The 27,976-nt window shown below is 39.6% G+C and overlaps 1 protein-coding gene and 1 long non-coding RNA gene across 7 annotated transcripts in view; one reads left to right on the top strand and one right to left on the bottom strand.

The window, feature by feature from the left end:
• The window catches only part of LOC139790411 (uncharacterized), a 94,301-nt gene extending 92,554 nt beyond the window's left edge, over nt 1–1,747 (bottom strand). For all 3 annotated transcript variants that reach the window (XR_011723479.1, XR_011723480.1, XR_011723478.1), the window contains exon 1: nt 1,610–1,747. This is a non-coding gene — a long non-coding RNA (uncharacterized lncRNA). The remainder of the gene's footprint in view (nt 1–1,609) is intronic.
• C6 (complement C6) lies at nt 4–26,829 on the top strand. 4 transcript variants are annotated; one of them, XM_071732228.1, is made up of 19 exons: nt 4–141; nt 367–400; nt 1,625–1,782; nt 2,524–2,680; nt 4,701–4,845; nt 5,488–5,629; nt 6,212–6,350; nt 8,272–8,472; nt 13,989–14,229; nt 14,795–14,917; nt 15,867–16,033; nt 16,898–17,123; nt 18,313–18,484; nt 19,573–19,684; nt 20,126–20,258; nt 21,370–21,561; nt 22,116–22,206; nt 24,330–24,571; nt 26,513–26,829. In XM_071732228.1, the coding sequence occupies exons 1-19, from the start codon at nt 122–124 to the stop codon at nt 26,692–26,694; spliced, it is 2,877 nt and encodes a 958-aa protein (XP_071588329.1). In that variant the 5' UTR covers nt 4–121; the 3' UTR covers nt 26,695–26,829. The 4 variants fall into 4 exon arrangements, with proteins under 4 accessions (XP_071588329.1, XP_071588330.1, XP_071588328.1 ...); XM_071732227.1 differs by having other exon boundaries at nt 7–141; nt 371–400; XM_071732229.1 differs by lacking the exon at nt 21,370–21,561 and having other exon boundaries at nt 6–141; nt 371–400.
• Nucleotides 26,830–27,976: the final 1,147 nt, after the last annotated feature.

Here is a 27,976-nt window from a genome sequence, read left to right as displayed (position 1 = left end):
GACTGCAGCGAACCCTGCCAAGGCCACACCAGTCTGCAAAGTTGACTGACTTTGCAGCTAACAGCCTTACAGTAAGCTAATAAGGAAGATTTTTTGTTGGATTCAATGAAGAGAAAGACACATGGGGAAGTGTTTTGTGGGGTGGGTTTTTTTGTTTTTTTTTATTTTAAAATGTCAAATGAATCTCTTGTATACTTATATTTATCAGCTGTTGATAAGCTTCTGGTGTATTAATTTGTCAAAGTTTTGCTCACAGATGAGAATAAAGAATATTTTTATATCTACAGTACAGTGAAGGAATGAACATCTGCAGTCCTTAATCTCCCTCTCTCTCTCTCTTTTTTTTTTCTTTTTTTTTTTTTCAAGCCAGCACTGCCTGTCAAAGGAGCCAGGAACTCAGGTAAGGAAAAAGATTTAATAGCTGTTCTCCTCTTGGTTCATTGGCAAGACTGCTGATTTCTCTGTCATCAGTTTTATCACATTTTGGGTTTGATTATACTTTACTCTCTTGGTAAGACCTAATCACTGATGAATTATTGAGTGAGAAGTGCTCTGAGTTTTGAGCACGACAACTGTATTAAGACTTACTGCCTTTCTTTACTAAAGGAAGAAACAACATTTTGACTTGACATAACTTAATTCTTCTCAGCAAAGAATAAAACTTGTAACAACATGTGTGACTAAAAACATAAAATAATTGCACAATGCATTTCAAATTGTTCAAGATTAAATCTTTCAGAGTGTTATTTTAAAGTAAATACTTTGATTTTAAAGCTTCTATTGGGTTTAGTATTTTGGGGGTTAAAACAAAATCATAACATTTTACTGTAACAGAATCTCCTGATGAGAGGGAAAATTCTTTTGCATCTTTCAATAAATGAATAGTTTGTCCAGAAAAAAATATTTTCCAAGTTTACTAAGCATTATTACTTCCTAAAGACTACCTATAATCTTATGCCTCATCAAAAAAAATTTAATTGACCACTGGAGTGTGAAATAGGCTAACCGTTCTGTCTTCTGCTGTTGGTAGAAAATCCAGATGAGGTCTGAGTATGATGATTTGCAATTGAGATAAGCTAGTCAAAACTTAGAACAACAAAGAGCTGAAAGAAGAGTTTGTTGCAGCAAAGCAAGCAAAGGGGGTTTATAGGCAGGTAAAAATGAATTGGTTACAGAGTCATAGATGGGGCTGCTAACTCTTAAGGTCCTCTTTGTGGTTTTACATGTTTTAGAGGAAGAGCTGTCTCATGCCTTTATTCTTATTCCTAGAAACTATTTTTGAGAATACATCTAAGCAATGAATAACATCAGGTCTTCACCTGTCATGTTCAAAATTATTTTTAAGCAACTTCTTGAACAGAAATAACGCACAGTCATTATTAGTATTCTGGATAAATAAGTGTCCAATAAAAAAAATATTGTGACTTCTGGTCCTTAAGTGTTAACTAAAGTACTGGTAAAAGTATATCATGTGTTATTGCCCCTTTCTGGATATATTGCTTAGCAACTTTGTATCATGTAGCAGACTTACAAGGTCTGCAAATTAGAAAAGATATCTCACTAAGGATACAGCACAACTGTAAGAAACAGTTTCTTTAGCTTTCAGTACCTGTCTGTACTGTAGGTGGTCACCTTCATTATGCCCAAGAAGATGTTAATGCATCTGATCCTGCTGAGCCTGGTGATTGGGAGCAGCCAGGGGTGCTACTGTGAACATTACCCTTGGGGGTCATGGTCTGCCTGCTCACACACCTGCAATTACGGCACACAGACAAGGCACAGGTAGGACCAAACTAACTCATTACTTGTGTGTTTCTATTTATTTCCTGAGAAACTATCACTTCTGGGGAGAGGGACATGTGTCTGAAGCTTCAGTTTCCACAATACACTGAGAAAAATTGTCTTATCCAAGTGTTTACCAAAGCGCAAGACTTAAAAATTACAAAATTATGTGCACAGAGCACTGCAGTGCCTCTAAACAAATTTGTATCTGCCAACATGCAGCAAGGAGAGAACACTGAGGTCCAGCAATGGCCTTGCCATAAGCATGCATTGAGCAACCAGACTGTGTGATCATGTGGGGATGGTGCTCAGTGCCCTGCTCTGGGGGCTCTGACCATCACAGAGCAATGCCACAGGAGGGCCGAGCTCCAGCATAGCAAGACTGCAGAAGTTTCTACCTGTATGACTAATTTTATGACAACAGTGAAAATCAAATAAAACTCAGCAGCACCAAATTAAATGCAGCTCAGTGGTATCCTCTAAACTTGTGAGAAACCTCTCTTTCTCCGGCTCTTCCTGTAGCTGTTTTGTAGGATATTTGAAGTGACATGACTCAAAAAGAATTGCTCTGTAAACTTAAGGCATAATTGGATTTTTATTTTAATCAACAGTTTGCAACTACCTGTTATCTCAGCTTTTTTCATTAAGCTCGAATAATTTTCTATATTAGATTTCACCCGCAGAAAGAGAACATTTACGATCTATGATTCATTCCTAGCATAACTTGCTAAACTTTTTTAGGCAAATAAGAATGGATGAATATTATAGCCAAAACTTCTGTGACCAGCTGTGCACAAAGCAGGAATTTCGTGTATGTAACCAGCAAACATGTCCTATCAACTGTCAACTTGGAGACTTTGGCCCTTGGTCAGAATGTGACCCATGCATTAAAAAACAAGTAGGTAGAAAATGTATTATATGGGTTAGAGACAAGAAATTATGCTTATCTCTGTTTCAAACATTCAACTTTATGGCAACTGATCTGAAAATTAGAGTTTAAGTTAGCAAGGGAAATTGATTATAACAGTGGAAGAGAAAAGAAGTAAAAATAAGCGTATCAAAAGAGAAATAGGCTATTTTATTAGTATAAATCCATTTATGAGAACTTTCTGCAAAAGTTCCATTTTTGTAACCAGAAAAAGAGTTTTTCACATAAAAGGTAAATTAATCTGTAGAGTTTGCCTGTTTGTTTAAGCAGGAGAAAGTAACAAAAAAAAAGTGTCTTCTCCATAGCATTCTATCTGTTCTAAAGAAAAGGACAACAGGGTCAAATAATATATTAAAAAGAGTTAGCTGACAAATCTGAACCAGCACTGGCTAGACATGCTCAGGTTATGCCTTACATTGATAGTCAGAATAAGTTTGAGATTGCTGTTAAGAAATCCAGAGCACCATTTAACCAGCCTTTTTAACCTACACAAAAAACAGGGGTGAGAAGTCAACTTAAGTAGATTTCACCTCAAGAAACCAAGCCCTGGCAAATACAAGGCTGTAGAGAGTAGAGTGGGGCAAAGGGCAGTTTGCTTGGGGCAGTTACATGGCTGGTGGGCCTGAGTTTTGAGGCTGACCATCATAGAAGCTCTGGGTTTCTATGCAGGCAGTCTACAGCTCTCCCCTGAATATTCTGCTCAGCTTCAGAAATTCATGCCTGGGAAGCAGGCTTGAAAAACCTGTCAGATATCATATAATTACATGCTTACCTCACTTTCTGATGGTCATACAAGATAACAAAGACAGGACGAGGCTGTTCTAGGCATGAGATGTGAACCACCCCATGGGCTTCCCATCCTGCAAATTAAATGGAGAGTGTGAGAGCACAGAAGGTAGAAACAGAGTAGGAGACAGCAAAAAAGCTGCAAGGGCTGAAAGGGGGCATCACTCTCAAGTGAGCTATTTTGTTGGGGTTTTTTGTAGTTGATATCTTCTCAAGGCTGAGTTTCTCACCTACTCATCAATGTATAGAAGAGTTGTTGATTTTTATTAACTTTAAATATTGATGCAACACATTTGATGTTTCAAGCAAAAAGCTGGTTTTGTGGGCTGTGATCCATTTTTCTCTCCAAGCTGTAAAGATCACTGTTTGTGACCTTTTTAAGTATAAACAACCATCAGAATGGAGGACGTGACTTCTAAGATAAATGTGAAGGCTACAGTAAGCAAGCTCCCAGTGAGGGGGAGGGATGAAGAGGCAGAAGTTCACACAAATAATATCATTATGGAGCCCAAATAGAGTACAAGGGAAGGTTATCTTGAGATAAATATCTTTCAGCTCTAGTGTTGTTCCTTGGACACTTCCTTCATAGTCGCTTGGTTACTGATTTTTACTGTCTGTCTACAGGAGGGGAAGTAATGGAAATCTGCAAGAAACTATGCTTTTCCACTGGAGACAGTTCTTAGAGGAGGAGTTCTTAGAGTTCTCAGTTCGGTCACATGCAGACAGGTCTTTCCAGCAGTCCTTTGAAGTGTACTAGGAAAAAGATCTGAAATTATTTGTATAGCAGCCTTCAGCTTAGTTATTCTGTGTGAAGGGTACAGACTTGCAGAAAAAAGAGGACCCAATGGGATCTAGATTTTGCTCCCAGATCTTCTTTAGTAATACATATTTTCAGGAAAACTATTTTTATCCTCCCCAGTCATCCAGTGTTCCTCAAAAAAGAGGCCCCATGTGTTGGAACCAAGCCAGCTGGTTTGGGGTTGGGGACACATGCAGTTCCCTGCTTGACTTATGTGGGGTGATGGCATGATTAAAAGCCTACTTTAAGGGCAAAAATAACTTATTATTTCCTTCAGGCTCTGGTTTTGATGAAGTTTGAGCAGCACTGAGTGATGTGGTTCTGGGCTGGGTGAGGGGGTGGAGGGACAGAGCTACAAAACCATCTTACACAAACAAGCCTGATTTCAGTTCTTCCACCTTTCAGTTTCGTGTCCGGACACTCCTGCAGCCATCCCAGTTTGGGGGTCAGGCCTGTGCAGAGCCACTGGTGGATTCCCGCCCTTGCTTCCCAACTAAGCTCTGCAACATAGTGGAAGTTGATTGCAAGAATAAATTCCAGTGTGAAAGTGGTAATGATAATCTTCATTGCATAATTGGTGTTTTAGTAAATAGTGAAAGGATTAGGTACTGGGACAAAAAACGTCAAGATGATCCAGATCGTGTATGTTCCATGCAAAACTCCATGGAAAAGGAGCAGGGAGCAGTCTACTTGAGAACTTCATATGTATTAGTAGCAGCTTATGTTTTCAGTTTCTTCTGTAACTAAAAGTAAATATAAATACAAACTCCAACCTCAGATATCAGCATAACCATGATAAGTAGCGTTGTTCCAATAATCCTTTTTTGCACAAATTTTTCATGAACATACATAATGTTTGTCTGAGCATAAACTTGCACTGTTGCTATTAAATTTGTGGGTATTTCTTGTTTGCTTCAATTTAAATAGGCCATATTAGCTTCAAAATAACTTTAGCCACATATCCTTTTGCTAAACCTTAAATTAAGCCTTTGCAGCTTTGAATCAAGGCACAACTGGCAGAACTGGAACAACCCTTTCTGTTTGGAATAATTTAAGCATTGACTGCCTCACTGTTAATTCTCATGGCAAGTTGACACCTTTACTAGTGAAAAAGAAGGACTGCCCTGTTCTGCATTCAGACTTGATCAATCTTTGTGTAAAGTCTTTTGCTGCTGCTCTTTCTCTAATGCAGGTCGCTGTATTGCAAAAAAATTGGAATGTAATGGGGAAAATGACTGTGGGGACAACTCCGATGAAAGAAATTGTGGGAGGAAAAGGACCGTGTGTAACAGAAAGTATGAGAGCATCCCAGGTGTGCAGCTAATAGGCAGTGGGTAAGCCAGCTTTCCTTGTGTTTCATAAACTTGAGATTGTTATCTCTCTAATTTACATAGTAGATACTCCTCGATTAGCATGTGAGAATTCCCATTAAAACGCACAGTATCTCAAACTAAAATTAACGAGAAATTATAAAAGTGCAACGGAACAGCTGTGTAGAATGTAAATATGGTGTGCCTGTTCCAGGTTGTCTTGCATTTTTTCCTTTTGAGCTCAGTGCACTCTAGTAGCATCACTTATGGTAGAAATGGAGTATTGCTTGCTCATTTTCTTAGGCCACATTTAGGTGTTTCTCTGCTGAAGAGTGACTGCCTCATGCTGACATTGGGATTACCTAGAGGGTTAGGCACTGCAATAGAGTAGGAAGCAGTATTGCTACTGCAGTGTTTTTCAGGTCAGTTCAGTGTGAATAAGATGTTTTTGTAAAAGAATTTCCTTCCAAGAAGTAGCAGAACCCAGACGCTCATACTGTATCAGTCAAACCTACAAAATCTGCTGTGCAGCCATATACCACTAATATTTCATGTCTGTGTGCTGTTCTGGGATCATTCAATCTCTGGAAATATTTTTTTTGCTAGATTTCACATTCTGGCAGGAGAGAGCCGAGGCGAAGTCCTTGGCAACTCATTCAATGGAGGACAATGCACAACAGTGAAGCACAATGAGACAAGGAAATCGTATCGTGTTCCAGCAAACCTCAAGGCTGTCAGCTTTCAGGTATTCTCAAGCAGCAACTCCTAGCTGAAAAGCTGTTGCCATGACCACAACCCAAGTTATGCACTGAAGTCTTAAGCAGTAATGTCTTAGGACAAGATTTCTCAACCTAGTAAAGCCTGAACATGCTTCAGGTAATGTGTGCAAATGGGATAAATGGAGTAATCAGGGTGCTGCTACTCCCATTGCATCATGTATCAATATCATCATGATAGATTTGTACTTCTCTCCTGCTTCCTTGTGTCTACTGCTTGTCTTTGTTCTGATTAGGTACCAAAAGCATTGCTCCTGACCCTGCTGTAATCTGGCCAGAGGCTTGTTCAAATCCAAAGTTCACGTCAGGCTCACTGCTGTATCCTGGCAGTACCAATGGCTGTCCTATTTCCATCTTCCTTTTAGTCAAATGCAGACTTGGTTATTGCCCTTCCTCAAGACATTTCAGCCCCTTAGTCCTTCCTGTTCCCAGCTCCTCCAGTTGAACAGCAAGACAGACACTGAGTCTCGGAGGTGGGAGGTACACAGTCTAAGGAGGATTCCTGTAGGACATTCCAAGGACAAAAAAGGCCTGGCTTGTATCTTATAAAAAATCTGGGAATCGCTGATTTTTTTTTCCAAGACTTTTAGATTGATACTTAGAAAATACCTTGAATACTATAGTTACATCACAGCATCTGTCTGTGTGCACATCAGCAGGTCCTACATCGAGGCAATAAATAACACACTGGGAGGACAGGACATTAAAAGTTCAGCAAACAGATGAAGTTTGAGCTGCTAATTATTCTCATGAGTGCTGTGAGGTTTTGGTATGACTTTAACAGTAGCCACTGAACAATGGATGTCCTAATGTGTTCCATGGAAATTGAAGTTGCATTGGCCATGGCATGTAGTTTTATCAATAAAGGTGAAAAGTTATTGCATGCGGAAATACTCAGTGAGGAAAAACAAAAAACCCCACCTTGGTTTGCCCAGGTCTCTTTAAAGCTATGGTTTATTAAGTTCAATTTGCAGACCTATTACGGGTTTGTAAATCTCACTTTTGAGAGTGCATCTACATCTTTTAACATTTAGAGTAGCCTTTGATCCATGAGGGTCATTAGATCAGACTTTCATCTTGGAACTCCAGTGTGCTTTCATACAAATGCACAGGACTCCTTGGGGAGTGGAAGTGGATTGGGGAAATGGACCACCTCATCTCCCAGGGTCCTTAGCAGCCCTACTAATTAAACAAGCCTAGGGGAGGAAAAAAAAGTTACTCTTTCAAACATTCACAGGGATTTGCCTGTTTCAGGGGATGAATAATTTCTGAACTGATGCTACAGTTGTCTTTGTACACTATAAAACAGCACCGTGGTGGCTTGCCAGCTTGATCAGACAGGTTTGCTCCTGGTTTCTCTCCACCTGTCCTTAGTACATGTCCTTAGCACCATGCACTATGGGTGCTTATGTTGCAAGTGTACTCTGAGAAGAAAACCTGATTTATCTGGGAATTAAGAAGAAAGGACAGAAAATACCAAGCGTTTGAGCATGTACAATATAGAAGTCACTAAAATGGAACCTTGTCAAAGTGTGAACATATCATAAAATTCTGAGAGTCTCTGAAAAGTGTATGTGTTAAACATTTATTGAGAATTATTCCTAAGCTTTGGGTCATAGGGTGGAGAATTTTAGAAGGTGTTACATATTTTGTTGGTTTTTTTCTCCCTGGTAGAAATGCCTACTAGTAACTCTACTTCTTCTATTGTATTTATCTTGTCCATTAACCTTTCTCAGCCTTGTCTTTCATGTTAACAGCAGTATTTTGTCTTACTGCCACATCTCACATAATCAAGTATATTTCTTCCATAAGAAATTGAGAATTCCTTGCTTAATAGGTTTCTGGTTTGTGTTATTTGAACAAAAGCATTTTGGTTTACTGAGTCTCCAGGTAACAGATGAAGAGGATGATGTAACATCAGATTTCTACAACGATTTGACTCCTCTGAGTGACAGTGATCATGGAAGTGGTTCATCCACTTCCAGTGGTAAAAGATCTTCTGGTATCCCATTCTTATTCTCAAGAAAGACAAGGGTTGAAGTCGTATCATCTTCCTCTTTCAAGAAAGCCATTGAAGCCTCATATAAGAAGGTAAATTGAACATTGCCTCCAGTTTCTTCCTTTCACTTTATTTCTACCTGCTCATTTCATAACTGAACTACCAAATGGTACTTTCCTTGTCAAGGTATTAGCATTATATTTCTTTTTTAAAAAAAATAAGACTAGAGGTACTCATTACTAAGTTCCTCTTCTGATAATACAGAATGTTCCTGGTTGTAACATACCTTCTGTAATGCAGCCTGGGTGTACTGCTTTAGTACAGAAATCACAGGCCTATTTAATTTTAAAAAGTATGGATTTGTCATAGATAGGAGATTATCAGATCAGGTAAACCACCCCTTGCCCTGCTCTAGTTATAGACTAATAAGACAGCATGCCATGTAGTAACATTAGCAGACAACTAAAAAGAAATTTAAGTGCTCTCAGGAATGCTATGTGTATGTGTGTACTGGGAATTAACTTACGTTAGTTTTGTATTTGGTAATAAATTTGCATATTGAGGTCTCATGTCCCCCAAGATAGACTTGGTCATAAATACAATCTCAGAAATTACACACCTACTGAGAAGTTTTTGAGAACAGGAAACCTTTTTCCTATAAATTTCTGCACATTTAATGCAGATGAATACTGTGGGATATAAGATTATGTACCTTCATAGTTTAATAGTATTAAAGGGTGGGCTATTTCTGCATGGAAGAGGCCATACAACTGACCAAAACTATGGTCTGTTGAAAGTCCTGAATTCTAATGCAATTACAATGAATCTTTTAAAAAATATCAGTCTTAACATTAAGATTTCCTATGATGGATGTTTACTGCAGGCTTTAATAACTTGTCTTAATTGTTCAGTAACTTAAGTAGTCCATTACTCCAAGTCTGAATTATGCAAAGTTTCAGCTACTGGAAAACTCCTGACTTTCATTCCCATGTAGATATCTGTTTATGGATCAGGCTGTTCTTTGGTACAACTGGTGAGTTTATTTTGGTGGTATGGTAGGGTTTTGTTTTTTTTTTTGTTTAAACCCAGATGAAAGGTACACTTGGAAATATTACTGTAAATGAAACTTTGACCAGGAGGTTTTTTGAATGTACATTAGTTTTCAGCATTATTGTAATGAAATAGCAGAAAAACACCTGAAATAGCCAACAACTGAATCTGGCCTTTGCTGAAGATGACACAGGTCAAAATCTTTCCTTAGTGTATCTATAGCAAGAATTTTAACTGGGGTCTTCTTCATTTTTTCTACTAACATACGGACAACTATGTAACATATGGAAAGCCTCTATTTTTATAGCTATATAGATTTTATTTCTGTGCTTGTAGATAGATTAATGTTTACACATGTTTGAGAGACTTATAAATGAATTTGCAGTAACTTCTTTTAATAGTGAAAACAGAAGTTCATACAGATTACTTAAAGGAGGAGGAATTTACCTGGGCTGTGGAAGGTCAGAGTCAGACCTATGGACTAAACTCTAGGCAGAAGGCTTTCATATGAGCATCCCAGGTTCTCTAGAGGACTCTAGCTACTTGAAGGTCATGCATTTTTCTATACTGGCATGGAAGGGATATGAAATCTTGACATTTTCAGGTTTATTTTTGTTTATCAGAAACTTATAAGCTAAACTGCTTGGTCATATAGAATGCCTTCTTGGTTTCTGATCTTTAATCATAGAATAATAGTCCACCACCCCTCTGTGATCATCACAGACATCTTCAGCTACATTAGAGCTTCATGCAACTTGGCTTTGAATGTTTTCAAGGTTTGGGTATCTACCACCTGTCTGGGTAACATGTTCTAGTGTTTCACCACCCTCATGATAAAAAAACCATCTTCCCTGTATCTAGTCTAAATCTACCCTATTTTTGTTTAAAACTATGACCCTTTGTCCTTTTTCAACAGGACCTGATAAAAAGTCTAGCCCCATCTTTCTTATAGACCCCCTTTAATTACTGAAAAGCTGCGATAAAGTCTCCCTAAGCCTTCTCTTCTCCAAGCTGAAAAAACCCAACTCGCTCAGCTTTACCTCATAGGAGAGGTGCCCCATTCCTCTGATCATTTCTGTAGTCCTCTTCTACATGTGTTCCAACAGGTTCATATCTTTCCTGTGCTGAGGCCCCCAGAACTGGACCCAGTATTCCAGGTCAGATGTTAGAGGGCCAGAAGCAGAGAATCACAAAATGTTAGGAGTTTGAAGGGACTTCTGGAGATCATCTAGTCCAGGGCAGGGCAGGCTGACCTAGAGCAGCTTGCACAAGATGATACCCAGGTAGATTGTAAAAGTCTCTGGAGACTCCATGACCTCTCCTGGCAGCCTGTTTCAGTGCTCTGCTGCCCTCAAAATAAAGAAGTTCCTCCTCAGGTTTAGAGGAACTTCCAGTTTTCAAGCTTGTGCCCATTATCTCTTGTTCTTTCACTAAGCACTACTGAAAAAAGACAAGCCCGTCCTCCTGACACCCAGACTTTGTTTATAAGCATATATGTGCAATCACTTCCCTTGGCCTGCTAATCATGTTTCTTTTGATGCAGCCCAGGACACAGTTGTCTTTCTGGGTGGTGAGCACGCATTTCTGGCTCATGTAAAACTTTTCATCCACCAGTTCTCCTATCTATGACAAATCCATACTTTTTAAAATTCCCAGCAACTCCTTTTTGGCAGGGCTGCTCTCAATCCCTTCACCACCCAGCCTGTTTTGTTATCAGAGGTTGCTCTGGCACAGGCTGAGGACCTTACACATGGCCTTGTTGAACACCACAAGCTTCACATGGTGTCATGTCCTGTGACCCGGCCCACATAACAGCCAAAGGAGATTCCATCTCCCAAGGCACCATTTCATTTTTAGGGAGAAGTTACCTTTGGGCCAGCCAATGGGGGAGGGCTGGTGTCAGTGAACCTCCCAAAGCCCACCAGTGCAGACCCTCATTTTCTAGACATGTTTTGGTTAGTAAGCATGGTTGAGACATAGCAGATAGAACAACCAGAGCAGACCTCTGCCCACTTCTCTCCCCAGTCCTTATCTCTTTCATATTCAGGCTATAGGCCATATACAGACACTTACCACTGTCTCCTTCCTCTCCAGAATCCCTTTGGAAATGCTAATGAGTATTTGCTAATGAGGTTTGGGGGTTTGCAAACATGGCTTGGCCATCTCCTCTCTGTGGACCAGTTCTATTGGAATGCAAAGTGAGTCAGATGGGGCTATTACAGCAGTTGCCTCATCTAGTCCCTTACATCTGAGACCACTTGCCAAGCTTGTCCAGGTCCCTCTGGATGGCATCTCATCCCTCAGAGATGTGGACTGCACTGAGCAGCTTAGTGTCGTTGGCAAATTTGCTGAGGGTGCACTTGAGCCCACTGTCTATGTCACTGATCAAGATATTAAACAGGGAAAGGTTGTTAAAGTGGGACTGGAATATTGTCTAATACATTTCATCATAAATAACTTTACTATTCCTGCCCATGCTGCTCTGCGTTGTTATTTTTATATACTAATTTCTTCACTTGTCATTGAACTCTCATGCTGTAACATCAAAGGACTTCTGAAGGCTTTGTATAAGAATGAGTGTCCATTCCCTTAGCCTGTGTTCCTAGTATTTCTGACAGCAGTTAATTGAGTTGGACTGCTTGAACTACAATTAAAAAACTAAGAGCTCAAAAACAAGAAGGTATCTCCATCCTTTTTTTTTTTTTTTTTTTTTTTCTTGTCAAGCAGGGACAGATACAATTTTGTGGCAACACTACCCTTAAGCAGAATTAATACCATAATACTTGGGATGAAAAATTAATTAATCAGCATGTTCAGATTAAATCCTGCTTGGTTAGAAAATTTACAGTTAAAACTACTTCTTTCAACACTAGTCCAGCTCAACTTGTGTTTGGCTGCTTTTTATCAATGAAGTAGTTTATAGAATAAACCCAAACTTGAGTACTTATGCTTGACTTACATCAGTCTTTGTTTGGGAATAATCATCTCTGGTATACTAACATTTTGTATTAATACCTGGTACTCATGGATCAAGCTTGATACAGGCAGCATGTTTACCACTATAATTAAACATGTACCTAGAAATTATTTGAGACTTTGGAATACTATTTCCTGAGATTGTTCTACAAGTGAGGGTTTCCAACATCGTTAGTGCCTCAGGGATTTAACATAGAAATTACTGCATTTGACAACTGTAAGGTAAATTGCTAGTAATGAAAGCACCTAATTGCTAGTAATAAAAGCTATTAAGGTACTTTTACAAGTGGAAAATGTAAATGTGAAATGCATGTCAAACAGAAATTAATATTCAACATGCAAGTGCATGCTAAAACCAGCTAAGGTTTTAGAATCAATATTTGCCAAAATGGCCTGCAATTTTATGTGTCAAAACTGAAAAGATTGAGGATCAGAACCTGAATTGCCTGTAAATCCTAAAAATTATCTTGCCAGTTTATTTTGGGAGTTAAATATAATCTGGATATTTTTGCAGACTTTATTTATGTCATTCTTATTCTCATTGCAATAGAAAGCTGAAAGCCCTTAGGTTATTTTCTAGTGCGCACATGAGAGCACTGAAATGAGCAGTGCAGTGCAGAACTCAGAGCTTAGGTCCAGCTTGTGTGTTATGTTGCTCAGTTCTGGCTGGAAGAACTATCTGTCTAGATGCATCCTTGCATCTTCTAAGTCAAGTGACCTTGGAAGCAGAACTGGAGTTAAGCTGACCTATTGGCAGCAAATTTCAGCAGAAGAACCTGTGTCTAGATCAGCGGCAAACTGTTGTGTAATGAGTCTTTATCATCTGCCAGTTGGTCACTGGCTTCAATTTTCTGCCTTCCTTTTGCTTTTGATCTCTTTTTGAAAGCATTGTGCCTTCCATTCGCCTTGTCACTTTATAAATCTCTTCACTCAGTAGGTTCTATTCCTCTACTTTCTCTTTAAACTCCCACATGAACAGCCTCTAATCTAATTTCAAAAATATGTGAATTGATTGCTTAAAAAACATCAGGTTATCTTCTAAATGTAAGAGATATTTCCATGTTTTGAATTTTCTATTTGTTTTCTTTGCCTCTCACATTAAGAGCCTGACACTTGAACTCAATTTTATATTTGTCTTTGGTTTAGTTTTAGTTTTAGTTTTAGTTTTAGCAGACTGGTAAGTTGTGAAGGTTCATAACATGGAGTTAGTACCCAAAATACTCACCAAATTAGTTACAAATGATGGTTATAGCCTAGAGCCTCTCTGCTGAAAACTTTGGTTGTCTTATCAGTTGATAGTGTGTTTTTTATGGCAGGAATTCTTTTGCTTCCTCTTTGGTAGGTGCTCAAGGAAGTCCTAATTGCCATCGGGTTGCTATATGCTCCCACAAGGTAAAGGAGTAAGGATCATTGTTCTCAAGGCTCTTGGAAATTCCATCACTAGTTTGTTCAAGGTTAAAGCAGCATGATACAGAGGATTAGTCAGTTATTATGGTGTAACTGAGGACATACTCTTTGATCCTCTGCTTTCTTCACTTAACTGCCTACGAAGGTGCTAAGGCTCCCCTTTTCTTATTTCTAGAACTCCAACTTTATTAGAGTCCATAAAGTCATTTCTGTTGCAAACTTCACAATGAAACAGTCAGATCTGCAGCTCTCAGATGTCTTTCTAAAAGCACTTAACCACCTGCCTCTGGAGTACAACTATGTTTTATACAGCCGAATATTTGATGACTTTGGCACCCATTACTACACCTCTGGGAAGATGGGTGGTTCCTATGACATTCTTTATCAGTACAGCTCTGAGGAACTGAAGAACTCGGGTATGTAATCTTTAAAAATAAAAGATCATTACTTGTATACCAGCTTTTCTTATTATTGCTTTAAGTCTTACACCACACAGTAAGTTCTCCAATGGAAAGAAAATCATTTAGATTTGCATAGACCCAGAAATTACTCACACTGCCTAGATACACAGCAAGAAGTTTATCTATACAATCTCACTTGACAAATGTCGTTGTGCTCAAGGAAACCTCTTTTAGACTTTTAGATCAAGACCAGGGATGCAGTCACTAAAGTTGTTCGGTATTGTAAAAATGAAAAAAAAAAAAAAAAAAAAAAAAAAAAGTGGAAATCTAAGGTTAAAAGCCATAAACCTTAATGCCAGTCCTTTATCTTATGTGGATATAGGAGAGTGCCTTATAGGGGATGGTAAGAGTGACTCAGTCCAGTGACATTTGTATCCGGGGAAGCAGGTGTCTGCAGTAGTGAAGTCTCCAGTGTCAGGTGAAGAACAGGGAGACTTGTTATGGTTTGCCTTGATGTGGGAGCCCAGCTGCAGTAGCATAATGTGAATATAGTGTTGAAAATTCTCTGTGGTTTTTCCAGGACTGTCCGTGGATGAATCAACGGAGTGTGTCCGAACAGAAACAACAAAACGTGTGTTCTTCAGGAAGAAAAAGAAAGTCAGCACCAGATGCACCACAAACAAGATGACTGTGAAACACGAAGGTGACCGTGATAAGAAAAGAGCCCATGTCTTACTGCTTACCTTTAGAGATACCATTCCCCTTACCTAGGTACCTCAGGTTACCTTCTGGCTTTGTTGAACTACAAATGGTCTTCCACCATTGTCAGAGGAGCCAATGTTTTGCTGTTTGCCTTTGAAGCAAGCACTGAAAATATCATCTTACTTTCAAAAGAAATTATGGTCTAGGAGCACTTTTCCACTGCTCTGGAGAACCATTTTTTGGGGTCCTGTGGCACTGGCTCTTCCATTCAGTTACAGATCTAACAAACAGTCCCCATGGGTCCAGAGGTAGTAATGGTGAACTGGGAAATGAGCACAACTTAAAATGTGATCATGACTGTGCCTCTGAACTTCTCTAAGGGTTTCTCAGGGCTCATTGAGAGAGTTGATCAGATATGACACACTCCCTGACCTTTATTTCCCATCTTCCTCGTGCCAAGCAGACATCTTGGTGCAGCAGTTCCCTGGCACTGCCAGAAATGTGTCTTAGGAACTGCAAGATATTGGTACATTTTCTGCTGCTTCACTAACACAGAGTTATCATCACCTCCATCATGTTTTTTGTCCTCATTTTATGGTCAATGTCCATTTCTGAGGTGTTTACACCTAGCACTAAAGATCCTGCCTTGTAGTTTGTTCTTCTAGAGGAATCTGCTGTATCCCCTGCATTTTCCACAAATGTCTAGTGTAGTCTTGAATATCTCCATGGCTATGGTCTTAGACACTTTCATTTGGAATACTGTAACAGGCTTTTGGAATAGCAGGGAGTGTTTTTCTATGCTTAGGCTTCATTCTTCCAAGGGCAGCCTCAGAAACTTAATCTTAGTGTATTCTTTTGTAAATTCTTACAAGTCTTCTTAGAACTCTGTAGTTATATCCACTGGTTTTGGAGGCCTTTTTCTGATGATACTGTGACTAAATCCCTTTCAGGTTCTATTTTGGAGTCAGCAGAAAAGTCAGTCTCCCTGGTAAGAGGAGGCAGGTCAGAGTATGCAGCAGCTCTGGCCTGGGAGAAAAAGGGGGCTTTTCCAGGACACACAGTCTTCACAAACTGGCTGGAATCAACGAAGGACAACCCCATGGTGATTGATTTTGAGGTAATGGAACAACAAAACATTGAGATAGTAAAGCCCTCACCAGTTATCAGCTGTTTTAGAGAGCTCTACAGGTATTGTGATGGTGCTGTGTGTGATACAAACGCACATATGCATGGGCAGAACATAAACATTCAAAACATTTATTAGAATTACTTCATGTGCATGTCAGCTTATAAGCCACACTAGGTTTGCATCCTCTCTGGACAGTAAGAGGGAAGACTCCAGCACCTGCAGGAACTGAGGCAAGAGCAGAGGTTAGTTTCTGTGCAAGAAAGGATTTCACAATGCAGACAATGCCTTTTTTTCCCTTTTCAAGCCTGTGCTGCAAGGTCTGACACTTAGCTAAACTGAAACAATGCTTCAGTCTCCTGACATCTTTGTTCTGTTCATTTAAGGCAGTGCTCAGTGCTGTTTGAATGTAGTGAGGTGCCTGGGTCCTCTGCTGGCACAGCAGCTGCTTGCTGGCAGTGGCAAATCCCTGGAGGCAAATAGCAAAACCTGCCTGTATGCAGCATGTGCTGAGCTCCTGAAGGCAATATAGGAATGTCTCACATGGCAGGGATCATGTATAAACAAAGCCCCCATCATCTATGGTGTCCTGAATTTTTAGAGGTGGTGTCCAACCTGGTTGTCTTTCCACTGGCTCACAGAGCCCTAAATTGGGGGAAAAAAATCAGTATAAGCAGAGTAAAATAGATGTACAGCACTGTCATGGTCCTTTAAAGCACCCACAACTTCCAACTTACCTGGCTTCTGTGTGATATGACTTCCCCTGTTGACTCCAGTGCCTTTGAAATCCTGCAGCTACCCAGAGAAGGACCCTGCTGTGCCTCTGTAACTGCTTACTGAATGTCTGTCTAACAGGTGTCGCCCATTGTAGACCTGGTGAAGAATGTGCCATGTGCTGTGACCAAGCGTGGCAACCTGAGGAGAGCCCTGAGGGAATACGCAGGCAGGTTTGACCCTTGCCAGTGTGCCCCATGCCCCAACAATGGCAAACCTGTGCTTTCTGGGACAGAGTGCCTCTGCCTGTGCCAGGCTGGCACCTACGGTGAAAACTGCGAGACACGAGCTCCTGGTTACAAATCAGGTACTTGGGGTGACACTGCCATGATGCAAATATGTCCTTCAGGTGTCTTATTTGATCAAATTTGAGTCTGACATAACCTTCCCTTACTAAATCCATAGCACATCTCACCACATGGTGATGCTCAGAAAGTATAACCATTAAGGTAGGATTAAAAATTAAAAATCAAACCGAATAGGCATGGCTCAAAAGAAATGTTATGACATAGTAAATGTTGCCTTGGCTACCTAATTCAGATAACAGGAAATCAGCATTTCTGCAATAAGGATGAGGTTGAGATCAAAGATATTCGATGCAAAAATTAAGAAACCCATTCCTTTGCTTTCCCTTCATCCTGCTATGCTTAAGACTAAATGGCTAATGAAGATAAGAATTGTTGACTACAACATGGAAGGAAAATTCAGTTATTTTAAGGAAAGAGAACATAATCATCATTCTGAAGAATTTAAAGAAGTTTATGCAAATAGGGTTTTGAATGAAACTAGCACTAATGCCATAATTATTAGAAATAAAAGAGATTTGTGGTATTATATTTATTATTACATATATTTATATTCCAGGATCAAGAGGGGACAAAAGGGAAAATCACTTCGGCAGCTACAGGTCTCCTTGACCCCAATAAATATTTTGAGAGAAACAATGAAATATATGCAGATAGAGACAAATGTAGAAAGTATATTGCATGCAGAAAATAAAGGTTATGAAAATAAAGTTTTATATAACTCCATGGTGACACAGATTAAATACCCCAAGGGTTAATACAAGACAGTAGTGTTTTAATATAACTTGCAGGGGATGTAGATCTGGGGTTTAGACATGGATTTAGAGGTCAGATTTATTTGAATAACTCATTAAATACTGAGCTAGCTAAAATTATTGTCATCACAATGAAAACTCAACCATCTGTGTGTTCAATAAAGGTAGAAAGTAAGCTGCTTCTTGTTTTAAATGTTGCTTACAATAAAACTAGAAAGGAAGATACATTTTAGGTTTTCTTGAAGCAGATGGAATTTGGCTGACCATCTCTTTGGAAAACTTTCTAGAGACAATCTACTCCTTTAACAGTAACAATTTTAAATAATCTGAAAATGGCTGTTATGAATTAATTGGCATCACTCTCACATGTGACCTCAAGAGTAATGTTATATATGGTACAGGTTTATCAAAAAGATGGGGTTTCTATTTCTTTCAGTTGCTGTAGATGGTCGCTGGGGTTGCTGGTCTGAATGGAGTTCCTGTGATGCTTCCTTCAAAACGAGAAGGACCCGTAAGTGTGATAATCCTGCTCCAATGAACGGTGGGAAGCCCTGCGAAGGTGAATGGAAAGAAGAAGAGGACTGTTATGTCTCTGTGTTCACTGACAGGTGAGAAAATGGTAAATCAGAAGATCTCCATAGTCAGGGGGCACAGTTAAGGAGCCCGGCAGTATAAGTCTGTGTCTACCAATGAGAAATAACAAATAACTCTCTTGTCTGAAGTTCTGTGGTGAGGCTGAGAAAAGGGAATATCTGCAAATCTTCACAACTTGCTTCAAGTTTGGATCTATTCATTGTTTATTCCTAGAAAATGGCTGACAAATTACATACTAACATATGCCTGTAGATCTCTTACACTTCTTTGCAAAGTTTCTAGTCCAAAGCCATGAAGAATTTATCTGTTCCTGTTCATGGGAGATCACAGTTTCTATTTTTTTAATATCAGATCCTCTTCACTTAGAGATTTAGGGCTGAACTCAATTTCAGAGAGGATTTGACTGAAACTTCCAAGCTTTTCATATACCTGCTTTATCTGATGTACAGTCTTGCATGGCTGCAATTTAAAATCATAATGCCAATCCCTGAGTGTCTCGGCTTCTTGCACATTCAAGAGCAAGGCTTTTTACAGATTCAGTTTTTCTACTGACCAAAGGCTGAAACAGGATTTTCATCTTCTCTGATGTAAGGACTACAGAGAAAGTTCTGGAGTGGGTGGGAGAGGATTAAAATCAATGGGCTCTGCAGTTCTTTGCTACTCATCTCAGTTGGACATCCAGGTTGTAAAGCTCCATGCTCACAGAGACCAGCCTCTTTTAACCACTGCCTGATGGCAACAGGTGGGTTTTGACTATGCTGTCTTAAATCCACCCAAATAATTTGTAACTTCCTCCATATGCTGTTCTTTGCCTCTCTTTCTTACTCCATAAAAATAATTAATGAGTTATTAGAAAATAAATTGCAGTCCTATATCTATCACTTTTTTAGTGATCTCTCAATCTACTTCCTATCAAGACCTGCAGCTTCTGATGTCTGCCACCTTTTATTTAACGGAATAATGTTTTTTCACCATGGGTAGGGGATGGGAGGGGAACAGGGAATATCTTGATGCATTCCTCTCCAAAGTTTCAGACATTCAGGTGCCATTGGTGACAACAGTATTTAAGATACATTCTTCCCAACAAATTATTACTTTTCAGAGGTGCTCCTTGTATAAATGATGATGAAGCCAGAAGAGAAGAAGATGTCTTGATTGATGAACCTGAGACTGGATGCTCAGTGCCAGAGGCACCAGAAAATGGCTTTATCAGGGTGAGCATGAAAAATGAGTGATGCAGAGGAAAAGTGTAGTAGTTGCAGAGCTGCAAAAGTTTTCAGCTTCTTTGCAATGCATGCCTGATACCTAGTCTAGCTACTGTTCTAGTGAGTATGTTGCTGTGTATGTGGCAAGCTACGTGACTCTAGTCCACTAAAGGAAGCAAAGAGAAGGTAAAATCCATTTAAACAATGTTTCTTGCATCCTTGTTTTATAACTATGACACCAGTTATTGCATCTGGACAATTATTATATAAATGAGTACTCACTTATATAATATATAAATAAAAATATAAATGGGTATATTTCCTCCTCGTATTTCAGAGGAAGAAAAACATACATTCATTAGATCATATAACATATAACTGTTTCTTTTGACAATGTCCAGCCTTGTTACCATAGATTTTTGAGGGGCTTCTTGGTTTCTTTTTTTATAGAATGAAAAGAACCACTATGCTGTTGGGGAAGAAGCTGAAATTGCATGTGTGAGTGGTCATGTCCTCAGTGGCTATCAATTCCTTCGGTGTCTGCCAGATCAAAGCTGGATGCAGCAGCCTGTTGAATGTCAAGGTAAGAAAAAGAAAATTAATTTAGCCCAGAAAGGAAACAGAAGTGAAAGAAAAAGAGGCAAAATACATTTCAACACACGTTTTAACAAAAGAGTCTGTAATGATGTCTGAAAAGATAACATTTTAAGAAGGAATTTCATGTAGAGATGAGTCTACTACCCACTGAGTCACTACATCATTCCTCTTTCAACTCAGAAGTGTTGTTATTATGTGCTTTGTAAGGATATTGAAATATGCAGTCATTTAGAAAACCTTCAGATGGATGCAGTGAGGTCCTTCTCTTGTCTAGTTTTCAATATCATTAGTAGAAGGACTCAGCTTTTGTTTCCAGACTTACATAGACGTCTTTAAGTTGATGACAGTTATGCTAAAGAAAGCATTCTTAAAGAAATCTACCATTTTTTTATATTAGAGTGTCCCTAACCTTGTTGGAATAAGTCTTGAAAATCTACACAATAAATCAATGCCTTGAAGAATTTCTAGTGCAGCTGAGAACTAAAGATCAGAACTGGCCTGAGTTTGCTAACAGGAGAGATTCTCAAAGTTTTGAAATCACCACAGAATGGTGGTGATTTTTAAGGTCTCTTCTTTGTTTTGGAAGAGACCTTAAAGATCATCTAGCTCCAAGCCCACTTCATGGACAGGGACATCTTTTACTTGACCAGGTTGCTAAAAGCCTGGCCTTCAGCACTTTCAGGGATGGGTTTTCTAGACCTCAGTGTGAGTTCACTGACTTAGAGTTCATTTTATTAAAAAAAAAAAAAAAAAAATTACCTGAATACACTTATGAGTTTTCTATTGCCATTAATTTTAATTGTTTTCTTATAATTGTTTTGTTAATAGCTTCATTTACAAAAGAAAAATTTTTAAACTGTGAAATTAAATTACTCACACTACCATACATTGGATAGTCATTGCAAGTATTTAGTTATTGATTGAAATTTTTTAAAAACTACAACAGTGTGCTGAATATTTCCTGACTTAATAATGTTACATATTTATTTGCTTTGAATGTCAGTCATTGTGTGTCTTTATGGCTTCTCAGGTGAAGCCATCTTGCTGTAAATATCCACATACCATAAAACCACAAGACTTATACTTGTTTATTACAGCATCGACATGCCTCAGGCCACCAGCATCTGACAGTGTTACAATTTCCCCATTTAAGCAACACTACAACCTTGGTGAAACTGTGAAGTTGAGCTGTCCTGCTGGGTTTATAGTCACTGGTCAAACACAGTATACCTGTGGGAAAGACCTGTCCTGGACACCTCCTATTTTGAGAACTATTATCTGTGATAAAGGTTAGTATGCCTGCAGATGCTTCACTGTTCCTATACTGCTGGTATTAACAGCACAGTTTATTTTAACTAGATAGAAGTAGGAGGCAGATGACTGATATTAATACATTTTGAGACATGTTCATTAATTTTGGTTTTATATTGTCCCTACAATAGTGGCATATAATTTCAGGCCCAAACTTCTGCCTTAAGTTCAGAATTTTTTGATGTAATGTACTGCATGCTTTAATTTTGTTCTCTTAAAAAAAAATAATCAAAACAAAACAAACAAACACAAAACCAAAACCAAACAAACCACAAACAAAATAACCCAAACCAAACCTCAAGTGTATTAACAAGGCTTTATGAAAGTAAAGTAGGAGAATGCATTCTGTTGAAACTTCAGTTACTCTTGTTGTGCAGGATTTTCCAACGATTCCTGGGAAGACTGATGCATACTTGCAGAATCCACAGCAGCTTTTTAAGAGGGAAACACAGAATAAATAGAAATAAATCCATTTTAGGCTTTTCTGTCCACTTTTTTACTGGTTACAATAACTCTCATTCTTTTGTTTCAGATGAGCAAACTAAAATTAGAGGATTTTGCAATCCAGGACAAAAGCAGGTTGGATCTCAGTGTGTTTGTATGTCTCCAAAAGAAGATTGCAGGTAAACTAAGTACTTCCATTAGAAAAAGAATAGTAAGAATTTCTCCTCTGGTAGAACAAATGTCCACTGTGACATAAAACAGGAAGAGTACTCAAAGACAAGGGTAATTCCAGACTACTGTCCATTTGGATAGCATCCAGCTATGCTTCTGTATCCAAATGACAGTCCTGTTAATAGCCTATGAAATACATGAACAAAACATTAACAAAATGGCAGACCAAGGCATATCCTTCTAATCTAGAGTACCATATGCAAATGCGGATCTCAACTCTTCCTCTTCACAGAATCACAGAATTATCTGAGCTGGAAGGTTCCTCTACAGGTCACCTGGTACAGCTCTCCCCCTAAGGCAGGATCACCTGGAGCACATTACACAGGACTGTATCCAGGGTTTTTTGTGTCACTGTCCATGCTGACTTCTTCCAGTGACATTCTTTGCTTTCACATGTTTTTGTCATGATGTCCAGAATTATTTTTCCAGCACCTTGCCAGGGACAGTGGTGAGACTAATCAGTCTGTACTTCCCTAGGCCCTCCTTTTTGCCTTTGTGACAGTAGCCTTTCTCCAGTCTTCAGGCACCTCTCCTGTTCCCCACAACCTCTCAAAGATGGTCGAGCAGTAATATTTACCAGCTCTCTCAGGATTTGTGGATGAATCCCATCATGGTCCATGGATATATGGACATCCAGTGTGTGTGTGAGATTGACCTTTTTCAAATTAACATTCTGCAGAATACACTGTTTCAGTCCCCAGAGCTTATAAAAATATGTAAGGACTGGATTTACTGTCTCTTTGCTCAACCTGACCTGCACAGATCATTGAGCCTTCAAGTCTGAGGCTTCAAGTAGAGGCTTGTCTTTCAGGATTTTTAGTAAACAACTGGCCAAGGTGGAAATGTGGCGTAGGACTGGAGATCATAGAATCATAGAAAGATTAGGGTTGGGAAGGACCTTAAAGATCATCTTGTTCCAGCCCCCCTGCTTGGGCAGGGACACCTTCCACTGGACCAGGTGGCTCAAGGCCCCATCCAACCTGGCCTTGAACATTCACCCCTCACCTTGAACACTTCCAGGGAGGGGGCATCCACAATTTCCTGGGACAACCTGTGCTAGTGTCACACCACCCTCAAATTAAATAATTTCTACCTAATGTCTAATCTAAATCACATCTCTTCAAGTTTTACACCATTTTTCCTTGTCCTCTCACTACACACCCATGTAAAAAACACTACCCCAGATTTCCTGTAGGCCGTCTTCAGATATTGGAAGGTTGCTCTGAGGTTGCCATTGATAGGAAAAGAGAGTATAGATTGAACATGAACTGGGCTGAGTAGGACTGAGATCAACACATTCTACCACAGGACTCCTACGTGGCCACAGAATAGTCCCCTGGCATGGAATTAATCTCATTTATGTCAGTGCCCAAACAACCAGGTACCTTTTCTCTCTCAAGACTCATGTGGTCAAAAGAGAAGCATGTTCAGAGAGTGATAGATATTGCCAAATGTAGATAGGCCCTCTGCAAACTACAGAGATTTTGTTGACTAAAGCTGTAAGTTTGACTCAGGAGTCTAAAAAAGGTGAGATGTATTGCTCCTTCCCTATGGGATATGACTAAGCTCCACAAAATTACGCTTCTTGGAAATGCCTGCACTTTCTGAGACCAAATCCACTCAGGAAGCAAGATCAATACAGAAAGAAGCTACCATCAGTATGACTGAGTTTGCCTGTCATTGGTCCCAAATCAGCCTCAGAGGCAGCCTTCAATACACAGCTGCAGGGCTGCATTATCTCTGACAAGTCACTCCAGAGCCTGTGGGAATTTTCCACATCTCACAGAGGTAACAGTATCTCCAGTTTTCTTGTGTAAGTCCTACACAGTTTTCTTGTGTAAGCTTGTCCTACACGTCCCATCTGGCAGATGGGGCCAAAGTTTCTTCATCTCACAGCATTATGCTGCATCAGGTCCGGGTCCTGCAGTAGTTAGGACAGCTTGAGGTCGTTAGGAAGATATCCACTCTGGACATGGCTTTGCTGCATTTCATCTGATGCTGGTGAAGCATTGAAAAGCATGGATTTGCTCCACAGATTGCTAAAATAATTTTTCTTTTTCCCATGGGGCAGCTACTATTCAGAAGACATCTGTGTGCTAGATGCTATTTCTGAGCAGAATGTGACCAAGTCCAGCTGTCAGTATTCAGCTGAAATGTGCCTGGGAGAGCAGTCATTTCATTTCTTGCATGCTGGCTCTTGCCATGATGATTCCATCCTGGAGTGGTCCCTTGAAAGGGCAAAGCTGTCTACAAATAGCTTGAATAAAGTGCCCTGTGGCTATGACACCTGCTATGACTGGGAGGAGTGTCCAGGTATGGCTTCTAAAGGGTGAGATTTATCCATCACTTTGGATCTAAAAATAAAATGTGTTGACTCCTTCACTGCTCCAGGGATGGGATTTACAGACACTGTAGTCCATCTGAGCAATTTATGTCAGGAGGAGTGCAGAAGTGTGGTCAATCACGTGTCTCTCCTACCAAGCATTACACTCAGATGTGTGCCTCTTCCCTTAGGTGCCTCAACCCTTAGGTTGACACATCCCATTAGTACGGTATGAAAGGAACTTGAAACCAAGGGAACTTTTTAAGGAAAATTAACATTTGAATCTTTAATCACAGAAACATAGGCAGCAATGTTATCACCCATTCCCTGTGGTGCTACTATAACCCCTAGTTTGTACTTCAGGAGTTAATTTGGGCCACAGCCTCTACAGCATATAATTAAATTAGGAAATTAAATCATGACAGGAGATAAAAAGCAAGACTGGAGCCATCAGGTTTAGTGGGATTTTAATGGTAAAATTTGCAAATATCCGTATGTGAAAACTGTTTTTATTGAGAGTTTTAATGAATTAGCTAAGCTGGTGAAATCCCTGAGAGGATTATTTTATAAACACTGTTGTGCAGCTGAGCTATTTACTGTGTAACTTGGTGATAAGAGCAGTGGGTTTTACTGTAAATGTCCGAAGTGCTGGCTGGCTCAGTGAACATGGAGTGCTTGCCAGGAAAATACTGAATAGCTGCCACATTCATTCCTCCATTTCCTGCTGAGCCAAAATGATACCTATCACACCTTCTCTACTTATAATAAATAAAGTAATCTGCAGCAATGCTAAAAGCCTGTTTTGAAGATGCAAGATTTTTGAAGCACGGGTTTTGAAGTAGGTGGCTGTAAAATGGCCACAAGAGATGTTGTTCCTTGTGGGGCTGAAGCATAGGGCATAAACAGGTGTGGTCATCAAGGCACATGCTGTATTGGAGACTCTAGGCACCTTAGACACCTGGGAAGGTGGTTGTAATTATGAAAAATTAAATAAATACCAGGCTTATTAATTCCAGAACCTCTAAGAGCTCTAGAGCTGCTCCTGCTGTGGAAGTGGCTTAAAGCTGGATTCTATGCCAGTGTTTTTCTCTCAAAAGCCTACACAGGACCCCTGTTCAGTGAGGAAAAACAAGACAGAGAGGAGAAAAATACAGTAAATTAAATAAATTTTCATTGTGGTGCTCAAAATTTTTGAATTGGACTTTACTCCTTTCCTTCTGCACTAATGTCCTCTTTCTCATGAGTGTGCACAAACATTTAGGAAATGGAAGTTTTGTTTTTCCTGGGAACACGTAATTGCTATACACACAGGGACAAAAGATACTGCAGTAGCATGTGAAAGCAGTTAAACACAGGAAAACACACCTTTTTTATGTTTTAAGAAAAGGAAAACAGAAACTTCGTTTCCTGCCTGGGGAATTTCTGGGAAGAAAGAGCATAAAGAGACACAATCTGATTAGATCAGAAATGGGTAATGAAATAACTGGCAGAACTGAGCTTTACAACAGGCTAACAGCAGGTAGCTTAGCATTCATAAAGAGAGTTTTAATGAAATAGGAGCTGACACAATATGGACCTTAAGACTCCATTTCACATAAATACTGTGTGCAAGGATAATTGGGAACAGTAAGTCAAATTAATACCTTTTTATTTAGAAGAAAGGTCAGGGAAAGCCAATGGATAAAAATAGTTAGATATTTGATTTTGGCTTCTTTATGGGTCACAGGAGCAAAACCTGATATTTAAAGCTGCTTTTGTATCTATTCCTAATATCCTACCATCCAGTGTATGTGCTTTAGGCTTTTTATAACTAATGCAGCACTAACCTCCAATATTGATTTTCCCTGTTGGACTTTGAAATGTTGTCAAATTATAAAATACATTTTTAGCCATGACATTTGCAGCTAAAACTCCAACATGTTCATTCCCAGAGACACAGACCAAGTGTTCCTGCCTGATGCCTTACCAGTGCCCCAAAGAAGAGAGCCCCCTTTACTGCATCCAAATGGAGTCAACAGGGAGGAGGAGGAGAGTCAGCCACTGCATGCTGGCAGCCATGAAGTGTGCTGGCATCAAACTGGAGGTGATGGAGCATGGGAGCTGCCTGGCATAACCTGTCAGCTCTCCTGGCAGCTACCATGATCATCCCACCACTTGAAGGCTAAGACACCCTGGAGAAAACCTGACTGATTATGAAAGCAGATGAAAAACAGGATGAAAATAAATAAATAAATAAAGTTCACACAAAGTATTTTTGGGAGAGGTGTGGCAGTAGGCTTTCTATCCGGGGTGTAGGGGATAGGGACTACAGAATTACCCTTCTGGTGATTCTGGATGTTCAGAGGGAGAGAGGGAGGGGAATGGATGAGAAGGTACACATCCAAGCATTGTCTGGTCTCCCCTGGTGCTGGGTGAGATTTTTCCTATTATCAGACATTGTCACACTGTTTGTGGACTTGTGACTGCTGTGCACTCTGGTTGTTTTGCCGGATGTGTACTGGCTGTCTTATCCAGCCAAGCCTCATTGCACATTCCCTCTGCTACCTAATGGGGCTGTGAAGAAGGCTACCTCTCTGGGCACTCCACAGTATAAATTTAGGGAGAAATACAAAATACTGAAAACTGCAAATATACAATGATTGAGTGAAGTCTTCAAAATCATTAGATTTTTAAATCAGGGTAACTGAAGGGAGGAAATGTTTGCTTTCTGGGTTAGTTTGCTGGATTTGAGCCTTAGACACTGTTGGAGAATTTTTATGGTACATGTCAATGTGAATTAAACACATGTTTGTGCTTAAATGGAAGAGAAAAAATTAATGAATAGTGCATAGGCAGAGGCCTACCACAATACTACATGGCTGTGCACAGTGTGCAAAGATGCACCACAAGCAGTTTCTTTAAAAACACAGCAGCACAAATCCTGAGACCAGATGTGTAGGGCTTCTCAGCCAGAAGGTCTGTGAGTTCACCCCCCAGTTCAGGTCTGCTGCACAGATATGATCCCTGAGCTTGGTGGTCTGACTGCTCCCATTCCAGGATGGCTACCAGACAGTACAGAGATTGTTTCTTCTCTTTCAGGGAGTTTTTCCTTCTCTGGCATTTCTACTCCCTGACAGTTTAACCCCTTCTTGTAGTGGGTCTAGTTGCCCTCCATGCCACAACATTCTTTGATCACAAATTACTACTTCTGAGAAGTCACAGTTATAATTTCCTCTTCAACACTCAGAACTTTACAAAACTGATGACTAGAGACCTGCCTTTGAAGAAGGGGTAATCTGAAAATTACTTTCTCTCATCAGCAGTGAGTAGAAAAATGAAAATCAGGGAAAAAACATGAGAAGTGTCCACTGATTAATAACCTGCCTTATGTTTAAATGTTACACCTCACCAGAGGC

The sequence above is a fragment of the Heliangelus exortis genome, chromosome Z (genome assembly GCF_036169615.1).
Source record: "Heliangelus exortis chromosome Z, bHelExo1.hap1, whole genome shotgun sequence".
NCBI lineage: Eukaryota > Metazoa > Chordata > Aves > Apodiformes > Trochilidae > Heliangelus > Heliangelus exortis.
The sequence above is the reverse complement of the archived record's forward strand: the minus strand, read 5'-3'. Positions and strand labels throughout refer to the sequence as shown.